This window comes from Petaurus breviceps, unplaced genomic scaffold, assembly GCF_028583685.1.
Source record: "Petaurus breviceps papuanus isolate PSGF00001 unplaced genomic scaffold, PetGlider_PUasm1.0 120, whole genome shotgun sequence".
NCBI classification, from domain to species: Eukaryota; Metazoa; Chordata; class Mammalia; order Diprotodontia; family Petauridae; genus Petaurus; species Petaurus breviceps.
Window position 1 is genome coordinate 4,192,438 of NW_027185627.1, and position 21,677 is coordinate 4,214,114.

A 21,677-nucleotide genomic window follows, 5' to 3' on the forward strand; every position below is an offset into this window, starting at 1 on the left:
GAAACAAAAAAATTAATTAAAAATTAAAAAAAAAAAGAAATTAGTGGGTCAGAATCTAATATACACATAGCATTTGCATATAATCTAAAGATTTTTCATGTTTATACTGAAAACTAAAATTTGACTAGATGGACAATTCAGTTTGGATAAAATTGGGCTGAACCCCAAACAATGTAGAATTTTGATACTACCTTCAAGCTAGGGATACATCAGGTTTTTACAATGGGCTAAAAGTAATGAATGATGGAAGCTTAAGTTATTTCAGTGGGGGAAAAATGTCCTCTAAAAGAAGAAGCCTGAGCTCACAAATTGCTCTAAACAAAGTTGAATTATAACTAAACCTGTGTTTTGGAAACTATAAATATGCCAGAAGAACTTCAATCCTAACATGAAAGTGAATTAAAAGTAAATCCAATATGATAAATATGGACTGTCATCAGTATTTTGATTTATAATATCCTAAGGATAAAAAGTAACTTAAAATTGCATTTTCTCTTAACTGTCCTGCAATTTGATACTTGGGATGAGATAGTAAATTCCTCACCTTTGAAATTTATAAACACAATTACTTAACAAGCACTTTCCATCTTTGTGATTCATTTAGTAAGAAAGTAGCAGACAAAACAGGAAGCTTTCTTTAGTAGAAATGATGCTAACTCTGGGATTAGAAGACTTTGGTTCAGCTCTCACCTCAGATGCTTACTATTTAGCGAGGCCTCTGTTTGCCTGCCCCCACCCCCACCCCCCACTTCCCAAGTCTTAATTTCCTCATATTAAAATGAAGGGGTTGGACTAAATGACTTCCAGTGTCCCTTCTAGCTCAAGATCTATGATCCATCCTATAAGTTTGAAGGATGGCAGATGGTACTGGTATTAAAAATGAGAGATCTTTGTGATCTTTAATTAAAGTAAGTCTTCTTTCTCCAAATAAGTCACTTGCTTCCACCTTTGTCCCAAAGTCCCCAAAGCCATACCTAACCAAAACCATCGTCTGCTACCTTTAAAAACCACGTGATAAGACTATTATGGAACCAACAAACTAATGAAAAGTGGGCAGAGAGTGGTTTCAGCAAAGCTCCAAGTACATACTGGAGTCAGAAGGTCTGGTGAGCTTCCACTCATCAAACCAATCCGTACCTGGGAAAAACAGCAAAGTAAGCACCGAGATCTCTCTTCAGTGGAGCAACGACAACTTTTTTTTCCTCCAATAAATGGCAACAATTAAACTATATTCCAGTTTGCAAAATTCTCCTAAATTGAGTCTTTGAGGAGAATTAAAATGCCTATTCAGGTATTTCACAGAAAAGAAAAAAACACAAAAGGGAGCGTATGTCTGTGTGAGAGTATGTGTGTGTGTGTGTGTGTGTGTGTGTGTGTGTCTGTGTGTTTGTGTGTGTGTCTGTGTGTGTGTGAGTGTGTGGCCCCTCTGGAGCACCAGGGAATCGTTTTCCACCAACGTGTCCCACAAGGGGGCCTTAACACTTCAGCTTGGGGGTTGGGGGAATACAACCGCGTTCACCCGGGACGGGAGGGAGCACGCTGACGAAGCTTTACAGGGGCAATGACAGCCGAGCTGAGCCTCGAAGGAAAAGAAGGAATCTGGAAACCGAGCAGCCGGAGGACCACGGAAAGGAAGGGAGGAAAGGCTTCAGCACGAGCCTGGAGTCTGGGGGTGCCCGGGCCTGCCGGCTCCTCTGGGAACGCCCAGTTCGGCTGCAATGACGGAGGTAGGAAGTGATAAGGCGGGAAAGACGGGGGCCGGAGGCGGCGTCTGTCCTTTGGGGCTGAACTCCAGCGGCGCCTGAGCTTTCCTGAGGGGCCCGCGCACGTGTCCTCTGCGTGACGTGACGTGACGCAGCAGGCACGCGGGTGCCCGCCGTGGCCTCGGAGCTTTCATCTACTCTGCATTTTTTGGCCTGAGCGGATTAACGCATCTCTTGTCTTCCCCGTTACACTGTGAGCTCCTGGGGGACACGGACCGTTTCTGGCTTTTTTTCTCCCGTCTCCGCAGCGTTTCTAACTGGGTAAAAAACGCTTTCAGCGGACTGGGGGGCTGACTGACAGGAGCCGCGTCAGCTACTAGCTAACTTCCCAAATCCCATTTACTGACTGACACCTCGCGAGATCTACGAGGAGAGGGCGGGGCGAGCCGGGCCCGGCCCCGCCCCTCCACACCTGAGGTAGGCTAGGGGACGCCTTGCCGGGAGATGATGTCACGTGCACTCTCCTCATGTGACCGATGGCCTGAGTCCAGCATGGCGGCCTCCTTGGGTCGTCCGCTCCACTCTTTCCTGTTGCTGCTGGGCTGGCTCCTGGCGGCACCCCAGAGTCTTGGGCTGAGTTCTGGGTGAGTGCCCGTCACCCGGGGGGGAAGGGCGGGACCGGGGTCTTGAATTTACCTCTTGGGGACAAATGAACCTGGGGGCTTTGGTCCCACTTCCTCATCTGCTGGCTCCTCTTGTGCTCGGTCCCCTGCCACCCCTGTCTCTCGGGTCTCTTCTCTTCTACGAGGCTTTGTCCCCTGGCTTCCTTTCCCCTCAGGCCCCTCTTGTGACCCCGTCCTGTCCCTACAGGGATTCCCTGAATGATGACCTGCTGCTTCCCTACTCCGAGATTCGGACGCGCCTCCCTCGGGACTGCCGGCCAGTCCGAAATGGGACCCGTCCTCATGAGAGCTGGCCACCGCCTGCCAGGGTTCTCCCCAGTCCGGGAGCTTTAGGCTAATACTAGCCTGTCCCAGTGGTTGAACCTATGGATACCTTCCATTGCAAGCTTATTTGGCAAGTTTGTGAATGTGGTGATAGTTCAGACGACTGTGGGACGTGACAGAGGGGACTGGCTAGTTCTGTTCCATGCGGATGGACAGACCCAGTAACAGGCGGTAAGCAGAACCCTAGGAGTGGTGGGAGTCTGGTCACCTAGGAGTTTTGTTGACTACCACCTTCGGGGCAGGGCAGGGTGGGATTGGGTTTGCCCTTCCTTAACCTCTTTCACAGCCAGAACCATCGCTCTATAGTATAATTATACTGTTCTTGTCTTTGGAGCTGCCATAACGTCTTCTGAAACACCTAGTTCTCTTCCAAGAGGTCAGTTATCAGTAGAACCCTGATGAATTACCCATAAGAGATCCTGCTGTGCCAAATAGCACTCAGAAGTGCCAGTGCCAGATTGGAGCTGCTTGTGACCCTTTTCATGGGACCTGTACTTGCCTTCCTGGCTTCCAAGGAGATTCCTGTGTTGAAGGTAAGGAAAGGCTGCAACCTCAAACTTCTTGAAGCAAGGGGAATTGCCTAGAACCAAGAAAAAGAGAATAAGGAAATCCCAAGAGATACAATGGTGGCAGCACCACATGGCCTCTTACTTAAGCCTTCTGACAGACTGCTAAAAACTGGTTTAAAGAAATGAAGACAGAGTGTGCTGACACCTAGCTCCATTCATTTCTGCCTACTCTTCACTCTCCACCTTCTTCTCTATATTACAATAGTAAAACCCTGGAGTATTCTCTTAGCCTTGTTTTTTACTGACATGGAGAATAAAGGAATCAACCTGGGATACTGATGTGAAGAAAGGTGGGTGGATCTCTGTGCTATGTTCTTTACTGTCTTCCCCCCTCTTCAGTGTATCTCTTAGGTTAGTACAGCCCAAGTTGCCAGAATGATTGCATATGTCAGAGCTCGTATCCCCAAGACTGGCAACTGCAGCCTAGCCTTCACTGTGTGGGACATTTTCTCTCAAGGTACAGCTTTCTTTAGACAGTTGGAGGGGGAGGGTAATGATGGAGGGAAGGCCATTCTTCCCATGCCTCTCAACTTCTCAGATGAGGGATGTTTCACAGTTGGCGAGTGTCTTGCACCTTTTGTGGTACCTAAAAGGAATGAAGAACACTCCTGCTTTATGAGGTAAGTTGGATTTTATTTACTTTTTACTTTTGAAAACTGGGTCTCCATATCTTGCCATAACTGGAGGTATAGGGGTACTCAAAGACCTGGGCCCCCTCCCATTGGCACAGGAGCCTTGGCTTGCTCCATTTACACCTTGGAACTGGTTCAGCTCACCATAGTAATGACAAACTTAGAGTGGGCACCCCATTGGCTTAGAACTCTGAAGCTCAAGAGCTGTCAGCCTCAGCCTTCCTGATAGCTGGGAATATAAATCTTCACCACCACACCTAGAAAGTGGGTTGGCTTGTAGAGGTAGCTAGTGTGTAGTGGCCAGAGCTAGCTTTCAGGTCAGCATGACCTTTGACACATGTTGGCTCTGTCCCTCTGGGCAGGGCACTTGATCTCTTAGTGTCCCAGGCAAGTAGCAGTGAGTAGATGCTGGTCTACATTGGTGGAAGGCATTTTCTTACTGTGAGTTCCCTATGTAGATGAGATCACAGGTCTGGCTAAAAAAAGATTTTACTTTTGTAGAGGCAGTGGGTGAGTGGGCTTCTTCTCTGCCAATCCCCAGGCCTGGAAGTCCAGAGTGGGTGTAGCTGTGCACCACCTCTCTAAGGAGGGTGGGGAAGAGGGAAAAGGAAGGTTTCATGGGTTGTATGTTTCCTTCTGGCTCCTGGCCAAGAACAGTCAGTCCTTTCTCAGTGAGATACCATAGACCTGGGTGCCAGCCATCAAGGCCTCTTCAGAATCCAGGCAAGACCCCATGAGAATGGAAAGAGGCACAGACCTGCAGGCAATGCCAAGAGGTCTACTGATGACCCAGAGTCCTGGGATCACAGATTTTGGGACACCTCCATTCAGCTCTTTAAAATGAAAAGACTAGGAGGGGGCTGACTGTTTAAAGTGGAAGGCAGCAGTTTCCAAATTTCCTGATGCATAGAACCTAATTGACAAGCCTGCCTCAGGAGGGACTGAGCCTAAGAGTGTTGTCTTGTTTAGGAGTGTAGGGAAGCAGGTTTCCCTATCTGCCCTGTTTGACTTGGGGCCCCAGGAGGCAAAGCTGTACCCAGAGGCTACGCCCTCTGTTAATGTTTCACACTCAAAAGGAGAAAAATAAAATGGAGAAAGAGAGAGAAGCTCCTATAACCATTCTCTTGGTCTGTCTGTTTTCCCTTAGACCAGCCTGGCTGTCTTTCACACTGGCCCTGGCTCTCTTGCTGCTGCTCAGTGCTGCTGCTAATGTGGCTTTTGTCCTTGGCTCCAGAACATCCAGGAGGCGCCTGGATGGAGAGTATGCTTACCACCCATTGCAGCAAATGAATGGGGAGCTGCATTCCTTAGAGAAGGAGCAACCAGGAGACCCCAGCCTCAGCATTAAGGACTCAAAACAGTGACAAGTGGCCATTGTCTGTCCTGGAAATTCAGTTCTGCTTGTGGGTTTTTCTAGGGAGGGCTTGTGTGGAGGAAACCAGACAGCATACCAGGGTTTCACTTCGAAGCCAGCCCAGCCCTGGACCCTCTCCTTGGTCTGAGGAGCTGGGACACCTGTGCCTCAGTCTCCTAGCCTGCCTGCCCATCAAGTGCTAAGCTGCACCACAGCCCTCAGCCAGAGCAATAGTACTCTCCCAGATGAAGCTCTACCTCTCAGGGCATGGCCTCTGGCCTCTTCCCCCTGCCTGTCTGTGTTTGCTTGTCCAGTGAGATGCCCATGTCCTCTGTGGGGATCCAGCAGTGCCAAAGGGACTTCAGCTGTCCTGGGGAAAGAGCAGCTGGAGAACTATTCTCACCATGATCTGAATCATGGTGCAACAAAATATAATCCATTCCTAAAGTCCTACCTATGGATAGAAAGGACAACCAGCCTTTAAGGGCTAGTGGAAAACTTGCAGATCTCAGCCTTCTTGTAATTTATTCATTCCTGTGGGAAAATTGAGGCCATAATAGGTCACTTTTATAGAGACCACTTTTTTATGCTAATGTAAAGTGCTGGCCCCCATAATAGGTTGCTTTTTTGAAGACAAAAGAAACAGGCAGAATGAAATGGGTATTTTTACATGACAAGCTACTTGTCCTTTCTTTGATTATTATTTCTAGATATTTTCTCGTCCTCAATTGCAGAATCTTCAGTTTTTACGCTGATAACTTTGGACATTGCAGACCTCAAGTAAAGACTGATAGACACTGACATGCCTGTGATGGGGTTGAGTGAGGAGTATATTGACAAGTTTTATTAATTCCTGCAAAATCTTATGTATGACCCTCTTACAATAATAGCTAACATTTACATAGGACTTTAAAGGTTACAAAGCTCATTATCAATACCTCACGTTAGCCTCACAACAGCTCTAGGAAGTAGATGCTGTTATTGTTCCATCCTGCTTGTCATTTCATTTTTACAGTATTTATTTATTTACTTTTAGTTTGCAGCATTCAGTTCCACAAACTTTTGAGTTCCAAATTTTCTTCCACTCCCTCTCCTCCCTCCACCCTCCCATGGCGGCATGCAATCTGATATAGATTCTACAAATACTTTCACATTAAACATTAGTCCAGTTGTAAAGAAGGATTATAACCAATGGAATGAACGAGAAAGAAGGAAAAAAAAAGAGAGAGCAAGTAGTTTACTTTAATTTGCACTCAGACTCCATAAATCTTTCCCTGGATGTGGATCGATTTTTCCATCATGAGTCCTTTGGGGTTGTCTTATAACCTTGCATTGCTGAGAGGAGCCCAGTCTATCAAAGTCAGTCATCACACATATGATGTGTCTATAATTGTGTACGGATTTCTCCTGGTTCTGCTCTTCTCGCTCAGCATAAGTTTATGTAAGTCTCTCCAGGTTGTTATGAAGTCCATCTGCTCCTCATTTCTTATTGCACAGTAGTTTTCCATTACATTCATATACCACAACTTGTTTAGCCATTCCCCAGTTGATGGGCACTCCCTTGGTTTCTGGATGTTTGCTACCACAAAAAGAGCTGCTATAAATATTTTTGTACAAATAGGTCCTTTCCCATTTTTTTTTGGATGTCTTTGGGATATAAGCCTAGCAGTGGTGTTGCTGAGACAAAGGGTATGCACAGTTTTATAGCTCTTTGGGCATAGTAGAAATATTTTAAGAATTATTGAATTATCTGAAAGCCACGATAAAAAATAGCCTAGACATCATACTTCCAAGAAATTATAAAAGAAGACTGTGCCAGTATCTTAGATCCAGAGGGCAAAATAGAAATTTGAAACATCTACCATTTACCTCCTGAAAGATCCCAAAATGAAAACTCCCAGGAATATTATAACAATTCCAGCACTCTCGTATCAAACAAAAAAGATATTTTAAGCAGCCAGAAAGAAACCATTGAAATACTGTGGAGCCAAAGTGAGGATCACATAAGGGTTAGCATCTTGTTAAACGAATGGAGGGCTTGGAATATGATACTCTGGAAGGCAAAGGAGCTACAATTACAACCAAGAACAACCTACTCAGCAAAACAGTCTAATCCATCAGGTGGAAAAATGGATATTTAATGAAATAGGCTTTCAAGCATTCTTGATGAAAAGACCAGAGCCAAATAGAAAATTTGACTTTCAAATACCAGATTCAAGAAGCACAAAAAGAAATCACAAGGTTAAACTTTATATTCCTGTATAGGAATTATTAGGGAATTTAGAAAGAGTACATACAGGGCAAGGGTGTGAGAAGGGAAAAGGATGGGTAGAATAAGGGAAATTATGTCACTGAAAAGAGGCACTAGGGCAGTTAGGTGGCATAGTGAGTAGAGCACCGGAGTCGGGAACACCAGGGATGGGTTGCGGCCTCAGACACTTAACACACACACACACACACACAAACTGGCTGTGTAACCTTGGGCAAGTTACTTAACTCCAATTGCTTTGAAAAAGAAAAGAGACACTAAAAGAATTATTTTGCAGGCGAAGATGGGAGTGGTGGGCAATGCTTGAGCCCTATTAATTGGAATTAGCTGAAAGAAGAAATAACAAGCTTTGTTGGGTAGAGAAATCTCTTACTGAATAGGGAAGGAGAAGGGGAAAGGGATAGGAGAAGGATGATGGAGACTGATAAAGGGAGGGTAGATTGAGGGAGACAGTGGTCAGAAGCAAAGAAGACAAGGGACATGGGTTAAAAGGAAGAGAGTAAAGGATAAATGGGGAAAATAGGCAATAATTATAACTGAATGAATGAGATGAACTCATCCATAAAATGGAAGTAGATAATAGAATGGATTAAAAACCAGAATCCAACAATATGTCGTTTACAAGAAATACACTTAAAACAGAGACACATACAGAATAAAAATAAGGAACTGGAGTAAAATATATTTCAGGTGAAGTTTGAAAAAAGAGGTCGCGATCATGATTTCAGAGCAAAAATAGTTCTAATTAAAAAAGATAAGCAGGGAAACCACGTTTTGCTCAACAGTACCATTGACAATGAAATAATACCATTATTAAACATGCACTATGTGGCATAGCACCCACGTTCTTAAAGGAAAAGTTAACTGAGTTACAGGAGGAAATAAAACTATGTAAAGTTTTAAAGACAGTAAAACTATGCTTGTGAGGGACCTCAACTTTCTCCTCTCAGAATTATATAAATCTGACCATAAAATAAGCAAGAGAGAAGTTTAAGGAGATGAGCAGAATTTTAGAAAAGATAGATATGGCAGACCTCTGGAGAAAATTGAATGGGAATAGAAAGTAATATACCCTTTTCTCATCCGTACATGGCACCTTCACAAAAATTGACAGTGCATAAAAACTTAACAACCAAATGAAAAGAAGAAATTTTAAATATATTCTTTTTAGATCATAATGCAGTAAAGGTCATGGGAACAGATTAAAAATTAATTGGAAACATCCTAAAAAATGAGTGGGTCAAAGAACAAATCATAGAAACAATTTCATCAAAGAGAATGACAACGAGACAGCATACCAAAATTTATGGGGTGCAGCCAAAATTATACTTAGGGGAAAATCTGTATCTCTAATTGCTTCCGTCAATAAAGTAGAGAAAGAGCAGATCAATGAAGTGAGCATTCAACTTAAAAAAAACAAACCCTAAATAAAGAGAACAAATTAAAATTCCCCAATTAGGCACCAAATTGAAATTCTTAAAATCAAAGGAAAGATGAATAAAATTGAAATTAAGAAAACCATTGAACTAATAAATAAAACTGAGTTGATTTTATGGGGGAATAAAAGCCCAATAAAATATGTAAACAACTGGTTAATTTGATTTTTAAAAAAGAGGAAAATTAAATTACCAGAATAAAAAATGAAAAGGATGAATTCACCACTAATGGACATGAAATTAAAGCAGTTATTGGGACCTATTTTGCCTAATTATATGCCAACCAATCTAAGTAAATTGGATGAATATTTTCAAAAATATAAATTGTCCAAATTAACAGAAAAGGAAGTCCAATACATAAATAATCCTATCTTAGGAAAAGAAATTCAACAAGCCATAAATCAACTCCCTAAGAAAAAATCCCCAGGACGAGATAAACTCATAAGTGAATTCTACTAAACATTTAAAAAAATTCCAATACTATATTGGAAACTATTTGGAAAAATAGGTGAAGACACAAATATGGTACAGATATCTAAATCAGGAAAAGTAAAAACAGAAAACTATGCCAATTTCTCTAATGAGTATTGATGCAAAGTTTTTAAATGAAATACCAGTAAGGAGATTACAGCCATGTATCAAAGGAAAGTGTTACGGCAATGGGAATCTGAAGGTCTTCCCTGCCTCTTTGCCCCTTGATAGGCTTAAATGAATCTGAGAACTTTCCCTGATTTGAAAATATACTCTGTCCCCTAACAGACTGAATAGGTCCCATGGAACCTGTAGCAGGAGGCTTGTTTTTCAGGAATGCCTACACCTTGTTACTTTGTGATTGGGCAGTGGGTCAAGAGGGTTGACATCCTCTGATCCAGGAGAAGGCTATATATACCCTGATAAGAGGTTTTGCTTTGGGGCTCACCTTGGGAAGAGTTGTATGATTTGGCCAGATGAGACTCTGGGCAGCCATTGAGCCCCCTAGCTTTGAAAACCCAAATGTTGGTGCTTCTCTCTCTGGTAACTGACTAGGTATGGTCAGACAGCTGGAAGCCCTGTCTGCTGATCTGTTTCTCTATTTTTTTGTCTGCTTAAAACTTCTGTTTGTATTCTCTGAAGTTCAGGGTGCTGACTTTTCCCCCTGAACTAGGAAAATGATATATGTTTGATTGATTAAAGTAAGATTGTTAACCCATTTTGAGTTGCTTTCCTTTAGAAAAGCAGATCTAAGAACCTGTGCTAGCAGCCATCCTGGGTATGCTAGGGTGCTTGCTGCTACACAGAGGAATAAATGGAGCTTTCCTTAAAATAATTAGTATTTATCTAAAATCATCAGCAAGCATTTTCTGTAGTGGGGATAAGCTAGAAACATCAATAAAGGGTGATATCATAAACAAATTAGGGGAGCATGAAATATTTTACCAGTCATATTTATGGATAAGAGAAGAATTTATGATCAAACAAGAGAGAGAGCATTATGGGAGGTAAAATGGATAATTTTGATTGCTGTTGTTTAGTAATTTTCAATTGTGTCTAACTCTTTATCATGCCTTCTGGGGTTTCTAGGCAAAAATACTAGAGTGATTTACCATTTCCTTCTCCAACTCATTGACAGATGAGGAATTGAGGCATACAGGGTTAATCAACTTGCCCAAGGTCACACAGCTAATAAGTATCTGAGGTAAGATTTGAAATCAGGTCTTCCTGGCTCCAAGGCCAGCACTGTATCCACTGTGAAAGTTTTCGCACAAAACCAATGCTGGTCAAAGCATATGAATAGGCAGTTTTGGGGAAGAAGAAATTAAGGCTATCGTGAACTAATCCAACCATTCTGGAGAGCAATTTGGAGTTATTCCCAAAGGGTAATACAACTGTTCATACCCTTTGACTCAGCAATACCACTCCTAGGTCTGTATCTGAAAGAGATTTTTAAAACTCCCAAAAGGACCTATATGTACAAAACTATAGAAGCAATTTTTTTGCCACATAATAGTATTTTATTTTTTTTTCTAACTACATGTGAAGATAGTTTTCAACATTCATTTTTATAAGGTTTTGGGTTCCATTTTTTTTTCTCTCTCCTTCCCCTCCCCCTTTCCAAGACAGCAAGCAATCTGATATAGGTTAATCATGTACAATCATGTAAACATTTCCACATTAGTCCTGTTGTGAAAGAAGAATCAGAACAAAAGGGGAAAACTGTGAGAAAGAAAAACAAAATAGAACAAAAAAAAAAGTGGGAAATGGTATGCTTTGATATGAATTCAGATTCCCTAGTTCTTTCTCAGGATGTGGATAGCATTTTGCATCACGAGTCTTTTGCAACTGTCTTAGATCACTGTATTGCTGAGACCAGCTAAGCCTATCAAATTTGATCATCACACAATGTTACTGTTGCTGTATACAATGTTCTCCTGGCTCTCCTTATTTCACTCAGCATCAGTTCATATAAGTCCTTCTGGGTTTTCCTGAAATCTGCCTGCTCATCATTTCTTATAGCACAATAGTATTCCATTACATTCCTATACCACAACTTGTTCAGCCATTCCCCACTTGATGGGTATCCCCTCAATTTCTAATTCATGTCATCACATAACAAGTATAGCAATAATTTTTGTGTTGGCAAAGAATTGGAAATTGAAATGCCCATCAACTGGGGAATGGCTGAACAAGTTGTGGTATATCATTATGATGGAATACTGTTGTGCTATAAGCATGAGCAGGATATTTTCAGAAAAACCTGGGAACACACAGCAATCAATGCAATATGAAGTGAGCAGAACAAGGAGAACATTGTACACAGTAATGGCAATATTGTACAATGATTGTCTGTGAATGGCTAAGCTATTTTCAGCAACACAATGATCTAAGACAACTCCAAAGAACATTATGAAGAATGCTACCCCCCTCCAAAGAAAGAACTTATGGAATTGAAATGCAGATCAAAGCATACTTGAACATTTTTATTTTTCTTGAATTTTTGTCTGTGTTTTCTTTTGCAACATGGCTAATGTGGAAATATATTTTGTATGACTGTACACCTGTAATCTAAATGAAATTGCTTGCCTTTTGAAGATGGAGAAAGGGGCAAAAGAGAGGTACGGAATTCAGAACTCAATTAAAAAAATGAATGTTAAAATATTTTTACATGTAATTGAGAAAAAATAAGGTAAGAGAGAGAAAAAAGAATGATTGATAAATTACTAGAGGAGATGTGATTGATTTTGGAGTAGGAAGTAACTATAGGGGAGAAAATTATAACTCCTTAAAGTGGTAGAGTATGACTCTCAGAGAACAGGTCAGGTAGGGAGGAAAGATGAAATATTTATACAATGGAATACAATGGAATTATACATATAAGCAAAGGAATTATATAGATAAAATTCCTAATAGAATAAAAGAAATATCTCAAAATAATTTTTTTCAAATGAAAGAGGTTGGGAGAAATAAATATATTTTGGTACCTTCTCCCACAGATTTTGCAAGTACAATATGCAGTTTTGTTTTTTGGGGTATTTTTGCTTTTTGGAGGGGGGAAGGTAGGGCAATTGGGGTTAAGTGACTTGCCCAAGGTCACACGGCTAGTTTTTGTGTTAAGTGTCTGAGGCCAAATTTGAACTCAGGTCCTGGTGCTTTATTCACTGTACCACCTAGCCACCCCAATATGCAGTATTTTTAGGCAGTTATTTTTGGTGTTCGGATTCAGGGGACCAGGAAGGGGTGTGGGTGAGGATGAATGTAGAAAGAGCACTGGAGAATTCCAAATCCCTTTACAACACTACAGTTTTCAAGCAGAGTTTACATTTGCATGAGAGTCGATCGAGGATCTTTCTGTTCACATGAAATCTCCTTTCTCTATCCTGACCAGATGTAAAATAAATCCTGAAACAAACTATTAAGAAGAAGTTTTTGCTTTATCAAGCAGAAACCTGTTACTTGTATGTAAAGTACTTAGACTGTTCTACTTGCTATGTAGTTATTAGTAGTCTCATGAATATTTTCTTCTGGTATATACTATTCATACAACCATAGATGTAGATATGGAAATGGGAATGAATGAAGTATTTATTATGCACTTACATTGTCTTTAAGTCCTAAGAATACAAAATAGAACCCCTCCAGGCTTCCTGCCTTTGCATCATTTATCCTCATGCTTAGAATGCACTACCTCTTTACCTCTGCCTTGTAGAATTCCTAGGTCAAACCTCAGTTCGGGTATAACTTCCTAAACATGTCTTGTTCTGATCCTCTCAACTGGTAGTGCCCCACTGAAATTACTTCATATGTATTTTGTGTTTACTGGCCTACTTATAATTTCCCTCCCCTTCAACTTTCCTCTCTCCCCCAGAATATAAGCTCCTTAAGGGCAGGGACCACTTTGTTTTTGTCTATTTACCCTCCCATTGCCTGGCACAAAGGCACTTAAGAAATGAAGGAATGACCTTAGATATCTTTTAATCCAATCCTTTACTCAATGAGTACTGAAATCTGCCTCCTTCCTTCTAGCTTTTACCATTCATAGCCAAAACTCCAACAACAGCTAAGATACAGCTCTACTTAGCCTACACTAATTCTGATAAACTGAAATCTTAGAAAGCTTGTGCTTAGTGCAACCATAGAAAGCAGAGTCCATAATAGAGCAATCTTCCCTTAGAATTGCAAAAGATATGATAAAACTTTGCTCTCACTCTTGGAGAACACATGTGATTCATCCAGTATCACTGAGTACATATTCTCATGGAAGAAATGTGAACAACAATCTAGATCCCATCAGGCAGATACAATCAGTTGCTCAAGGTAAGTTTACTGGGCTCCTTTTTGGCCCTTTGATCTAAGAAATTGCCCTCTGGCTTTCCTGAGGCAGATCCATTTTTCTTACAATGACCACAGTCACAAAATCTTTTTAATTCATGGATGGAGAGCCAGAAAAATCTTAGGAATTATCTAATCCAGCCCTTCCTCATTTTACAGAGGAGCAAGCTGAGACCCAGGGAGATTATGTACTTTTCTCGAGGCCACATAGGTACTGGAATTTAAGCCAGGCCCTCCAAAACCAAATCTAATTGCTTTGTCATACGGTAGTAGCTGGCTGGCCATTTTTGTCTTGTGACATAGTGGGGGTAGGGGGATCTGCAGGAAGGATAAGGAAAGAATGGATATAGTTTAGAAACCAGTTGTGGAATCTTCTATAGAAAACAAATATAGAATAACTACTCTTTCTAGAATGACTTAAGTGTGAAACTTCCTAAAGTAGATGAGATGTATTAGCTGACCTTGAAAAGTCTCTTCTAGCTGTAACTTTCTGGAATCTAGTTCTTAGACATATTTAAAGCTTGCTCTGCCTGTTGAGTACCATGGACAGCACATGAGCACATACTATGGCTTCTGCAGCAGTGTCCATAAGTGATAATGTTGATCTGAGAGCCTCATCCACAGAAATTTAGATATATTTCTACATATCTGGCCTTGAATTAAAAACTAGAAGATACTTCCTCCAGCAACATGGTTAATAATTCAGTGTTCCATGTGTCATTGTGAAATTTGATTTGTATAATGAGACTCTTGAAGTTTTCCAAACTTTCTGCCTGTGGTGTAAAACGTAAGAAAGAACACTTATGTGCTAATTTAATATAAGTCTAAATTTATTAGGATAGATAATAGGTTTTATGAAACTGAATTTCCAGAATGCCATGGCATTGGTAGGGACTGAGCTCTGGAAGACTGTCAAATCACATTTGGGCCACTCTCAAAGAACTCTCTGAAGAACCATGTTATTAAGGACACATAATAATGACCCAGTAAGTCAACTGAAGCAACAAGACCCTTGTTTGTGAGCATTGTGAATAATCAATTCAAATTAGAAATGAAATCAATAATCAAAAACATTTATTAAGCTCTTACTATATTCTAGTTATTTAATAGTTTCTGGAGAAAAAAGACTAAAATTAAAACAGTTTTTACTCTTATGGAGTTCACATCCTATTTAGAGAATTAAGGAGCCTGTGGGAAGGAAGTATATCTGTGGGCTTCCCCAGTATGTGCTGTGAAAATATATTCTAACTCTGAGCATTGTGGTATTTTATTCCTAGAAAGTCATATATCTATCTGCCTTTGCTCCTAAACTGAGAATAGATGGAAATAGTGGAGCCTGGGAATACCCAACCTCAAAATTTCCTGGCATTGGGTGACTAGAATTTACATTTCCAGGAGTGTTATTTTAGGAGGAGACAGGAAGAGGCACTTTGATTATAAACTCCTTGAGACAAGCACTGTCTATTCATCATTGTTTTATCCCAGTTTTTGCCACATCATTGTTTTGCACAGTTGTCTGCACATAGGAGATGCCTAATGTTGGTTAAATTGAAAGAAATTAGTTATTTCTAGAGACCAATCAGGGATATAGTTTGTTAGATATAAAATATACTGTTGCTTTTATTCTTCAGCTAGCTTGGCTAATGCCAAATTTCAATCACACTGGTTTGGTTAGCTTTGTTTGTACTTTTCCATTGCCCTCCTTGTAGATTTATGTAATCTTAGGAACTAAGCAGATGCATCACTGAAAGGGCTGTGTTTCATTTTCATCCCTCTGTGTTGCTGCTTGCTTGTTGTGAGGCATTAATAAGGCTTGGTGATAGTTGGTGAATGTTCTGCAGAGTGATAAAGGAAACCACCCAAGGCTGCAACTGCCACAGCTGTATTGTGGGAAGAACACCCATCTGGGGAGAAAGAATGTGGTTAGGCCGCCCATCAGATATGCTTTTCCTTGCTGCTGAGGTTGCCAAAGTCCCACACTTATGTCATCACTTATTTCTTCTGCTTTAGGCATGGACCTTTAGCTCATATGTTAATCCCTTTAAATTATTTAGTAGAGTTTTTAAACATCTCAAATAGTGTCACTCTCAATGTTTTATTCCTTCTAACAATACCCCTGGGAAAATGTGGGTGAGCCATGACTGTTTCCTCCTGACCTCACTCAGAGACATACAGAATGTAGATTGCCTTGCTTCTCGGTCTCTGTCCTGTGTTATTTCTTTTGTTGTAACCAACCTAAACGAGCATCTATTTTTTAAAGATGCATGATCCTGAAAGGTTCTGCATTTGATCCCTTTGCTAGCCCTCTGACCTTGAAGAAGAGTTCCAGAATCACTAGGCTGCCTTAAGGAAATAGCTGCCTCTCACAACTAAATAAGGTTATTTCTCTCCAACAGGTGGGAAGATTAGTTCTTAATTGGTCCTCAGTATCTGGCAGGCTCTGGCACTGATAAAGAAAAATCTGAGGGCCTTGTGATGGCCCCACCCCTAGCCTGATAAGACTTGCTAAAACCTAGAAAACTGTATGAGTTTCCTTTCTTATCACCACTTGCAGGTGGAGATGCTGATGAGAAGTTAAATGACCAAAAGAGAGAAGGGGAGAATGGAAGGGTTTGGCTAAACAAACCCTAGGTAACTGAGAGTAAAACAAACATTGACTTGGTAGGAGAATACCCAGAAGAAGAATGGGTCTCTTGCTCTGTTTGCACCTTAAACTTAGGGAGGAATTCTTAAGAAAACAGAAATAAACAAATGAAGTTCCTCCTAAAAATATGATAAGCAAGAAACTCATCAAGTACTTCTGTCGACTGTGATATCACAACTGTTCTCTTCTTTGTTACTAGCCCACTTTTTCGTTCTGGATCCCCAAATTAACATTTCCTTTTAGTCTTCTGCACCACCTGACATGGGTGAAGGCAGCCAGGGCTCTTCCCTGGAAATGTTTTTTTTTTTTCCCCTGAAGAATGCAATCGAAATGAGCATTTTCAGAAGAGCAAATGCAATTTATGCCTATTGAGTTGTCATGTACTTATGTTAGTGAAATATAGGACATCTCTGCATAGCAAAATGTGCGTGGGGGGAGGTGACTAAGTATAGAACCAGGCTTTTCTCACTTGTCTCCTAGGCCCTGGAAAGACATCCTCTCAGCTTCCGATGGTTTTACCTGGAAATCCTTTCTCTCTCCTCTTCACTCTTCTCAATGACTGTTGTTGGTCTTTGACAACTCTGGGTAAATGTTTTCTATTGTCATCTGGGGACAGAAAAAATAGGGAAGAACATCAGGTGCAATTCTTTAACATGAATTTTAGCAAATGTCTCCTGCCTCCCCCAACCTCATTTCCAACAATCCCATCCTGTTGTGGGAGACTTCTTGAACCTGGAGGTGCTGGGTTTGTGGTTTCTCTCTCCCTTGACTGTCTCTTCCAAGTGCTATATAAAAGTGTTATCTTTATGTTTATTCCATCAATTCTGGAGTTCCTGCTACTTCTCTCATAAGGTCTCCTCTTTCTTCATATTCTTCCTTATTGCCAATTTTCTTACACCCTTCCTTCAAGCCCCCAGATCCTTTTTAGGGTCCTGAAGGCAAATGATTTCAACTTAAAAACCCCATTGTCAGGCCTTAAGCTCAATTCCTTACTTTCCTTCAAATGTTCTGCACCACTCCTCTTTTTATATTGTGTCTTCTCTGCCCTCTGAATGGAGACCATGAATATAAAAAGTAGTGGCAGTACATTCCTAACATTTAGTAAGAATTTCTTCCATCAGATATTTGGGAAAATAGTTTTTCATCTTTGCAAACTCTCCAGTAAGTTGTTGATGTAGTGTCTTCTGATGAGACATGGAAGATTGCATTTTCATCTTCTCTAACTCCTGAACTTCCCTACTCTCAAGGTATCAACTTTACTCACAAGGCTTCCCAAAGCATCCCTTCTTAGGTTGCTGCCAGGTAAGAATAGCCTGTAGCCATCTAGGCTTATAGAAATCTGAGTATCCAGAAAGTCCACAGAACATAACTGAGGAAAAGAAGATGAAATTAATTATTTTCTCAACAACCTAGAGACCTCTGATAATCTTACCTCTATTCCCATTTTATTCCTGCTATGTCCTCAGGGGTCAGTACAAACCTTAGAAGGGTTAAATATATTGAGCCACTGGAACTCTGGGCTGATAGGGAAAAGTAGCTATAGCAAGAGGGAGCACAACCTACATGACCTCATTTGTTGAGAGCTTCAGTGAATGTTGGAAAAGTCATAGGCTTTTGGGGAGATAAAAATTTTTTGTGGGATTTGAGCTTCCAAAATAAAGAACCTCTATCATTCCAGTTTACTTTATCCCTGACCCAAAGGTCAGGGAATAATGTCCCTCAGTCACTGAAGAGTTCATACACTCTGTCTGCATTTTAGGGGAGAGGGGAATTGTGGATAAAAAGTCAGAACTGTCATCAAGAATGGTGTGTGTGTGTGTGTGTGTGTGTCTGTGTATGTGTGATAAAACAGGAGAATTGTGTGCACTTATCTGGAGAATGGAAAGAAGTTCATACTATTTTCCAAGAAGAGATCTTGACTGAGAAATGGGAATCCAACTTCTTCAGTTTTCAAGTTCAGTGCCATCATGTTAGCACATAAAACATCCATGTAGTATTTGGATTGGAGGAACAGGCCATCTGAGCATCCTTTCTAGGGATCAGAAAACCAGCGAGCATTGAATTTCATTTTGGTGGCAGGAAGGAGCAGCAATTTTTTTTTTAAAGCAATCGGGGTTAAGTAACTTGCTCAAGGTTACACGGCCAGTTATTTCTGGGTGTGGTGCTGAGTATCTGAGCCCGGATTTGATCCAGGTCATCCCGACACTGGAGCCAGTGCTCTTACTCACTGAGCCACCTGGCCACCCCTAAGCAATTGGGGTTAAGTAACTTGCTCAAGGTTACACAGCCAGGTGTTTCTGGGTGGGTGCTAAGTGTCTGAGCGCGGGATTCGATCTCCAGGTCTTCTCAACACTGGCGCCGGTGCTCTTACTCACTGTGCTACCTGGCTGCCCCAAGAACAGCAATTTTTAAGATAAAAATATGTGATTTTGAAATGGATCTCAGATATTGTCAGTGTATGTAAAATGAGGACTTTTGCCAATCTTCTTTCTGCATGATGTCTTACAACATGTGTAATTAATTGGGACTCTAACTATAGTTCTTTTTAGGACTTACCCTGTTTGTTGTCTTCTGGAACAACATCTATAGTAGTACTAGTGTAGTAGGCTCTGAGAGACCAGTAGTCCCAAGACCCAGATACCATCTACTTACCTACTCATTTCCATTCTTATCAAGTATAAATATTGAGTCCTTCCTATGCCAAATGAGTTCCTGAATTCTTAAAGTGTTTTGAAATATTAAATTGAACTCTTAGAGACAACAGTTCCCACTTCCAATTTTGGATCCAAAGCATCTGACAGAGATTCAGCCAAGGAGGGGAGAAAATGTGACATTTTTGGTACCTCTAGTTACAAAAAGAGTGCAGAGAATTTTTCTGATAAGTGAAGATACAAATAATTAGGAATCAGATTGCAATTTCAATCTGAAATCTGTAGGTGAGTAGTGAGTAAGAGCAACGTGACTCTTTCAGGGAAAAAAGCCACGGGCAATAAGCCATGTGGTAAAGAGAAACAACCTGTTCTTTAGGTCTTTGATTTTGGCTCCAGTAAAACATTGTCGTATATATGATGGTAGCTGAATGGCCTCCTGTTCAACACTGTCTAAATATGGTGCTATCTGGCCTTCTGGAGTAATCTAGCCCACAAAAGAGTCACTTACCATTTTAGCAAACAGGAAATAGAGGAGCTGGTGTGACAGTGCATAGCCAGTGCAGTCAGGCTTAGTCATGAGTTCCCTGCAGAGGTCAGTGACAGTGCAGGGCTGTAAGCCCTCCTTCCTGAGAAGCAAGCAGTCCCAGGACGTTATTTGGAGAAAACAATAAAAGAAGTTCAGAGGAACTGAAGGACTGGTTTTGAGCTTGAAAAGCATATGGAATCCACCTCCAGAGAAAGAATTGGTGGAATCTGAATGCAGATCAAAGCATTCAAACATGAAGCATTAAAAAGAACAGCAGTGACAACTCTATTTTTCTTGTTTTTCTCTTTGAGGGGACAGGGGCCTCTTTTGCAATGTCATTAATACAGAAATATGTTTTTTATGACTACACATGTATAATTGATATCAAATTGCTTGCCTTCTCAAGGATGGTAGAGGGAAGGGAGCTAAGAAGAGAATTTGGAACTCAAAAAAAAAAGAATGTTAAAAATCTCACTACATATAACAGGAAAATAAATACATTTTTACTTGAAAAAAATAAAATGAGCAAAACATTTGTTTGCTTACTGAATGGCAAAAAAAAGCATACTGAAGTGGAAGTAGCAGTGGTGTGAAGTGTTTTTCTATGAGGGGTAGCTGATAGTACTTTTCTCTCCACAAAATAGAAAAAGGGCAATTAAACTCACTTGGTTCCTAGTAAGAGCGTCATGCATGAATCACTTAATTCTTCTGAAAAAAAACTTGAGTTGTCAAACTTAGAGAAGATCAGAGAGCTGTTTGTGTGACTCCATGAATGAGGGAGATTCCAAAATCCTGGCTGCAGAGTCTCTTGAAATTCTGTCAGAGGGAAATTGACCAGGGAGAGAAAGCAATTTTACATGAACTCTGATATGAGATGTCCATCCTACTGATGCCCTGGACATACATAACCCATGCCCAGGCTTCTTGTGCCTCACAAATGTATGGCTAGGTCCTTGTGCCCTTCACCAGCTACTTGAGAATCGGAGCTAAAATCATTCAGGACATATATTGTCAGCCACAGGAAGAGGCCATTAGTAACAGTCAGTCAAATAAATATTTTTTAAGTGCCTACTACTATTAAAGCATTGTAGCAAGATTGGGGATACAAAGAAAGGAAAAGACAGTCCTAGCCCCGGAGGAGCTCACAATAAGCCCCGAAGAAAAGCAGTCCCGGTGGATGATACTTGTTTCCTTAAAAACAAACCAACAAACAAACAAATACATCTAGTTCCCTTAGAAAGTGAGGGAGTCTTATAAGACCTAGCCACAATTAGAATTTCTATACAGGATGACATATAGTGACATGTCATTTAACACCAAGTTTCTCCTGTGGAGTCATTTCTCCAAGTCGAGAGACCTAGAAATGCCAGGGGCAGCTTTTTAGAGGCAGAAGGGAGGGACAGTGAAAGGACAAACTTCCTTTAATTCCTTTGTTGAATTCCTGTGTACTTTGTAAGGAGGCTAGATTGGCAGTTGGTCTGTTCATCCCCACAGGTTTGCCAGAATCATTCAAGCAAGGAAGATTAGATTAGTTTCCCTGGCAAATAAACCTTCTGACTTGCACAATATTTACCTTTGAAGTACTTAGAGTCACTGAGCTTGAGATAGATTGCAGCTCTGGTGAGGAGTGGTAAAACCTTCTTCACTATCTTCTCTACCCTCAGGCCCAGGGGCTTCAGGGCAGGCTCCTGGCCCCATTTCTCCAAGACACCACTTAGTTGCTCTGTGAAGGAATAAGACAAGTTTGGGAATCAGGTCTTGCCCCACTGGTGTGCTGCTGGCTCTCATTCAGATAAATGTGCCTGAATCTCATTCCTGTGTATTATTTAGGCAGGGAAATCCCATCTAGTTCTTTCCACCCACAAGGAGGTACCACTCCCCACCCCACCCCTTTATGGGTGGAACTGGGATTGGAAGAACTGGGGGACTGGAAACAAGGTAACCTCAGCTCTTCATGTTCTCTGCTTCCACTCAAGACGAGTTCTTTCCTGAACTCTACCCATTTTCCTCAAGATTAAGTCCCCTTCTCTCTTCACTGAGGTGTTCTGGGAATGAAGTCATGAAAGGGAAATATATGTAT

The 21,677-nt window shown here is 41.1% G+C and overlaps 2 protein-coding genes across 2 annotated transcripts; one reads left to right on the forward strand and one right to left on the reverse strand.

The window, feature by feature from the left end:
* The first annotated feature begins 800 nt into the window (after positions 1-800).
* On the forward strand, positions 801-6,179 carry NAGPA (N-acetylglucosamine-1-phosphodiester alpha-N-acetylglucosaminidase). The gene is given in 8 exon segments (XM_069090137.1): positions 801-2,347; positions 2,574-2,724; positions 2,726-2,881; positions 3,102-3,243; positions 3,619-3,679; positions 3,681-3,736; positions 3,836-3,899; positions 5,059-6,179. Coding segments are annotated over 8 exon segments (987 nt in total). The 5' UTR covers positions 801-2,207; the 3' UTR covers positions 5,276-6,179.
* Positions 6,180-14,618: 8,439 nt separating this feature from the next.
* Positions 14,619-21,342, reverse strand: LOC138162532 (UPF0764 protein C16orf89 homolog; the record flags this gene model as incomplete). The annotated part of the gene is made up of 7 exons (XM_069089806.1): positions 14,619-15,680; positions 16,940-17,026; positions 17,685-17,789; positions 18,317-18,452; positions 19,580-19,697; positions 20,263-20,413; positions 21,171-21,342. Coding segments are annotated over 7 exons (870 nt in total), but the record flags the coding sequence as incomplete, so codon positions are not given.
* Positions 21,343-21,677: the final 335 nt, after the last annotated feature.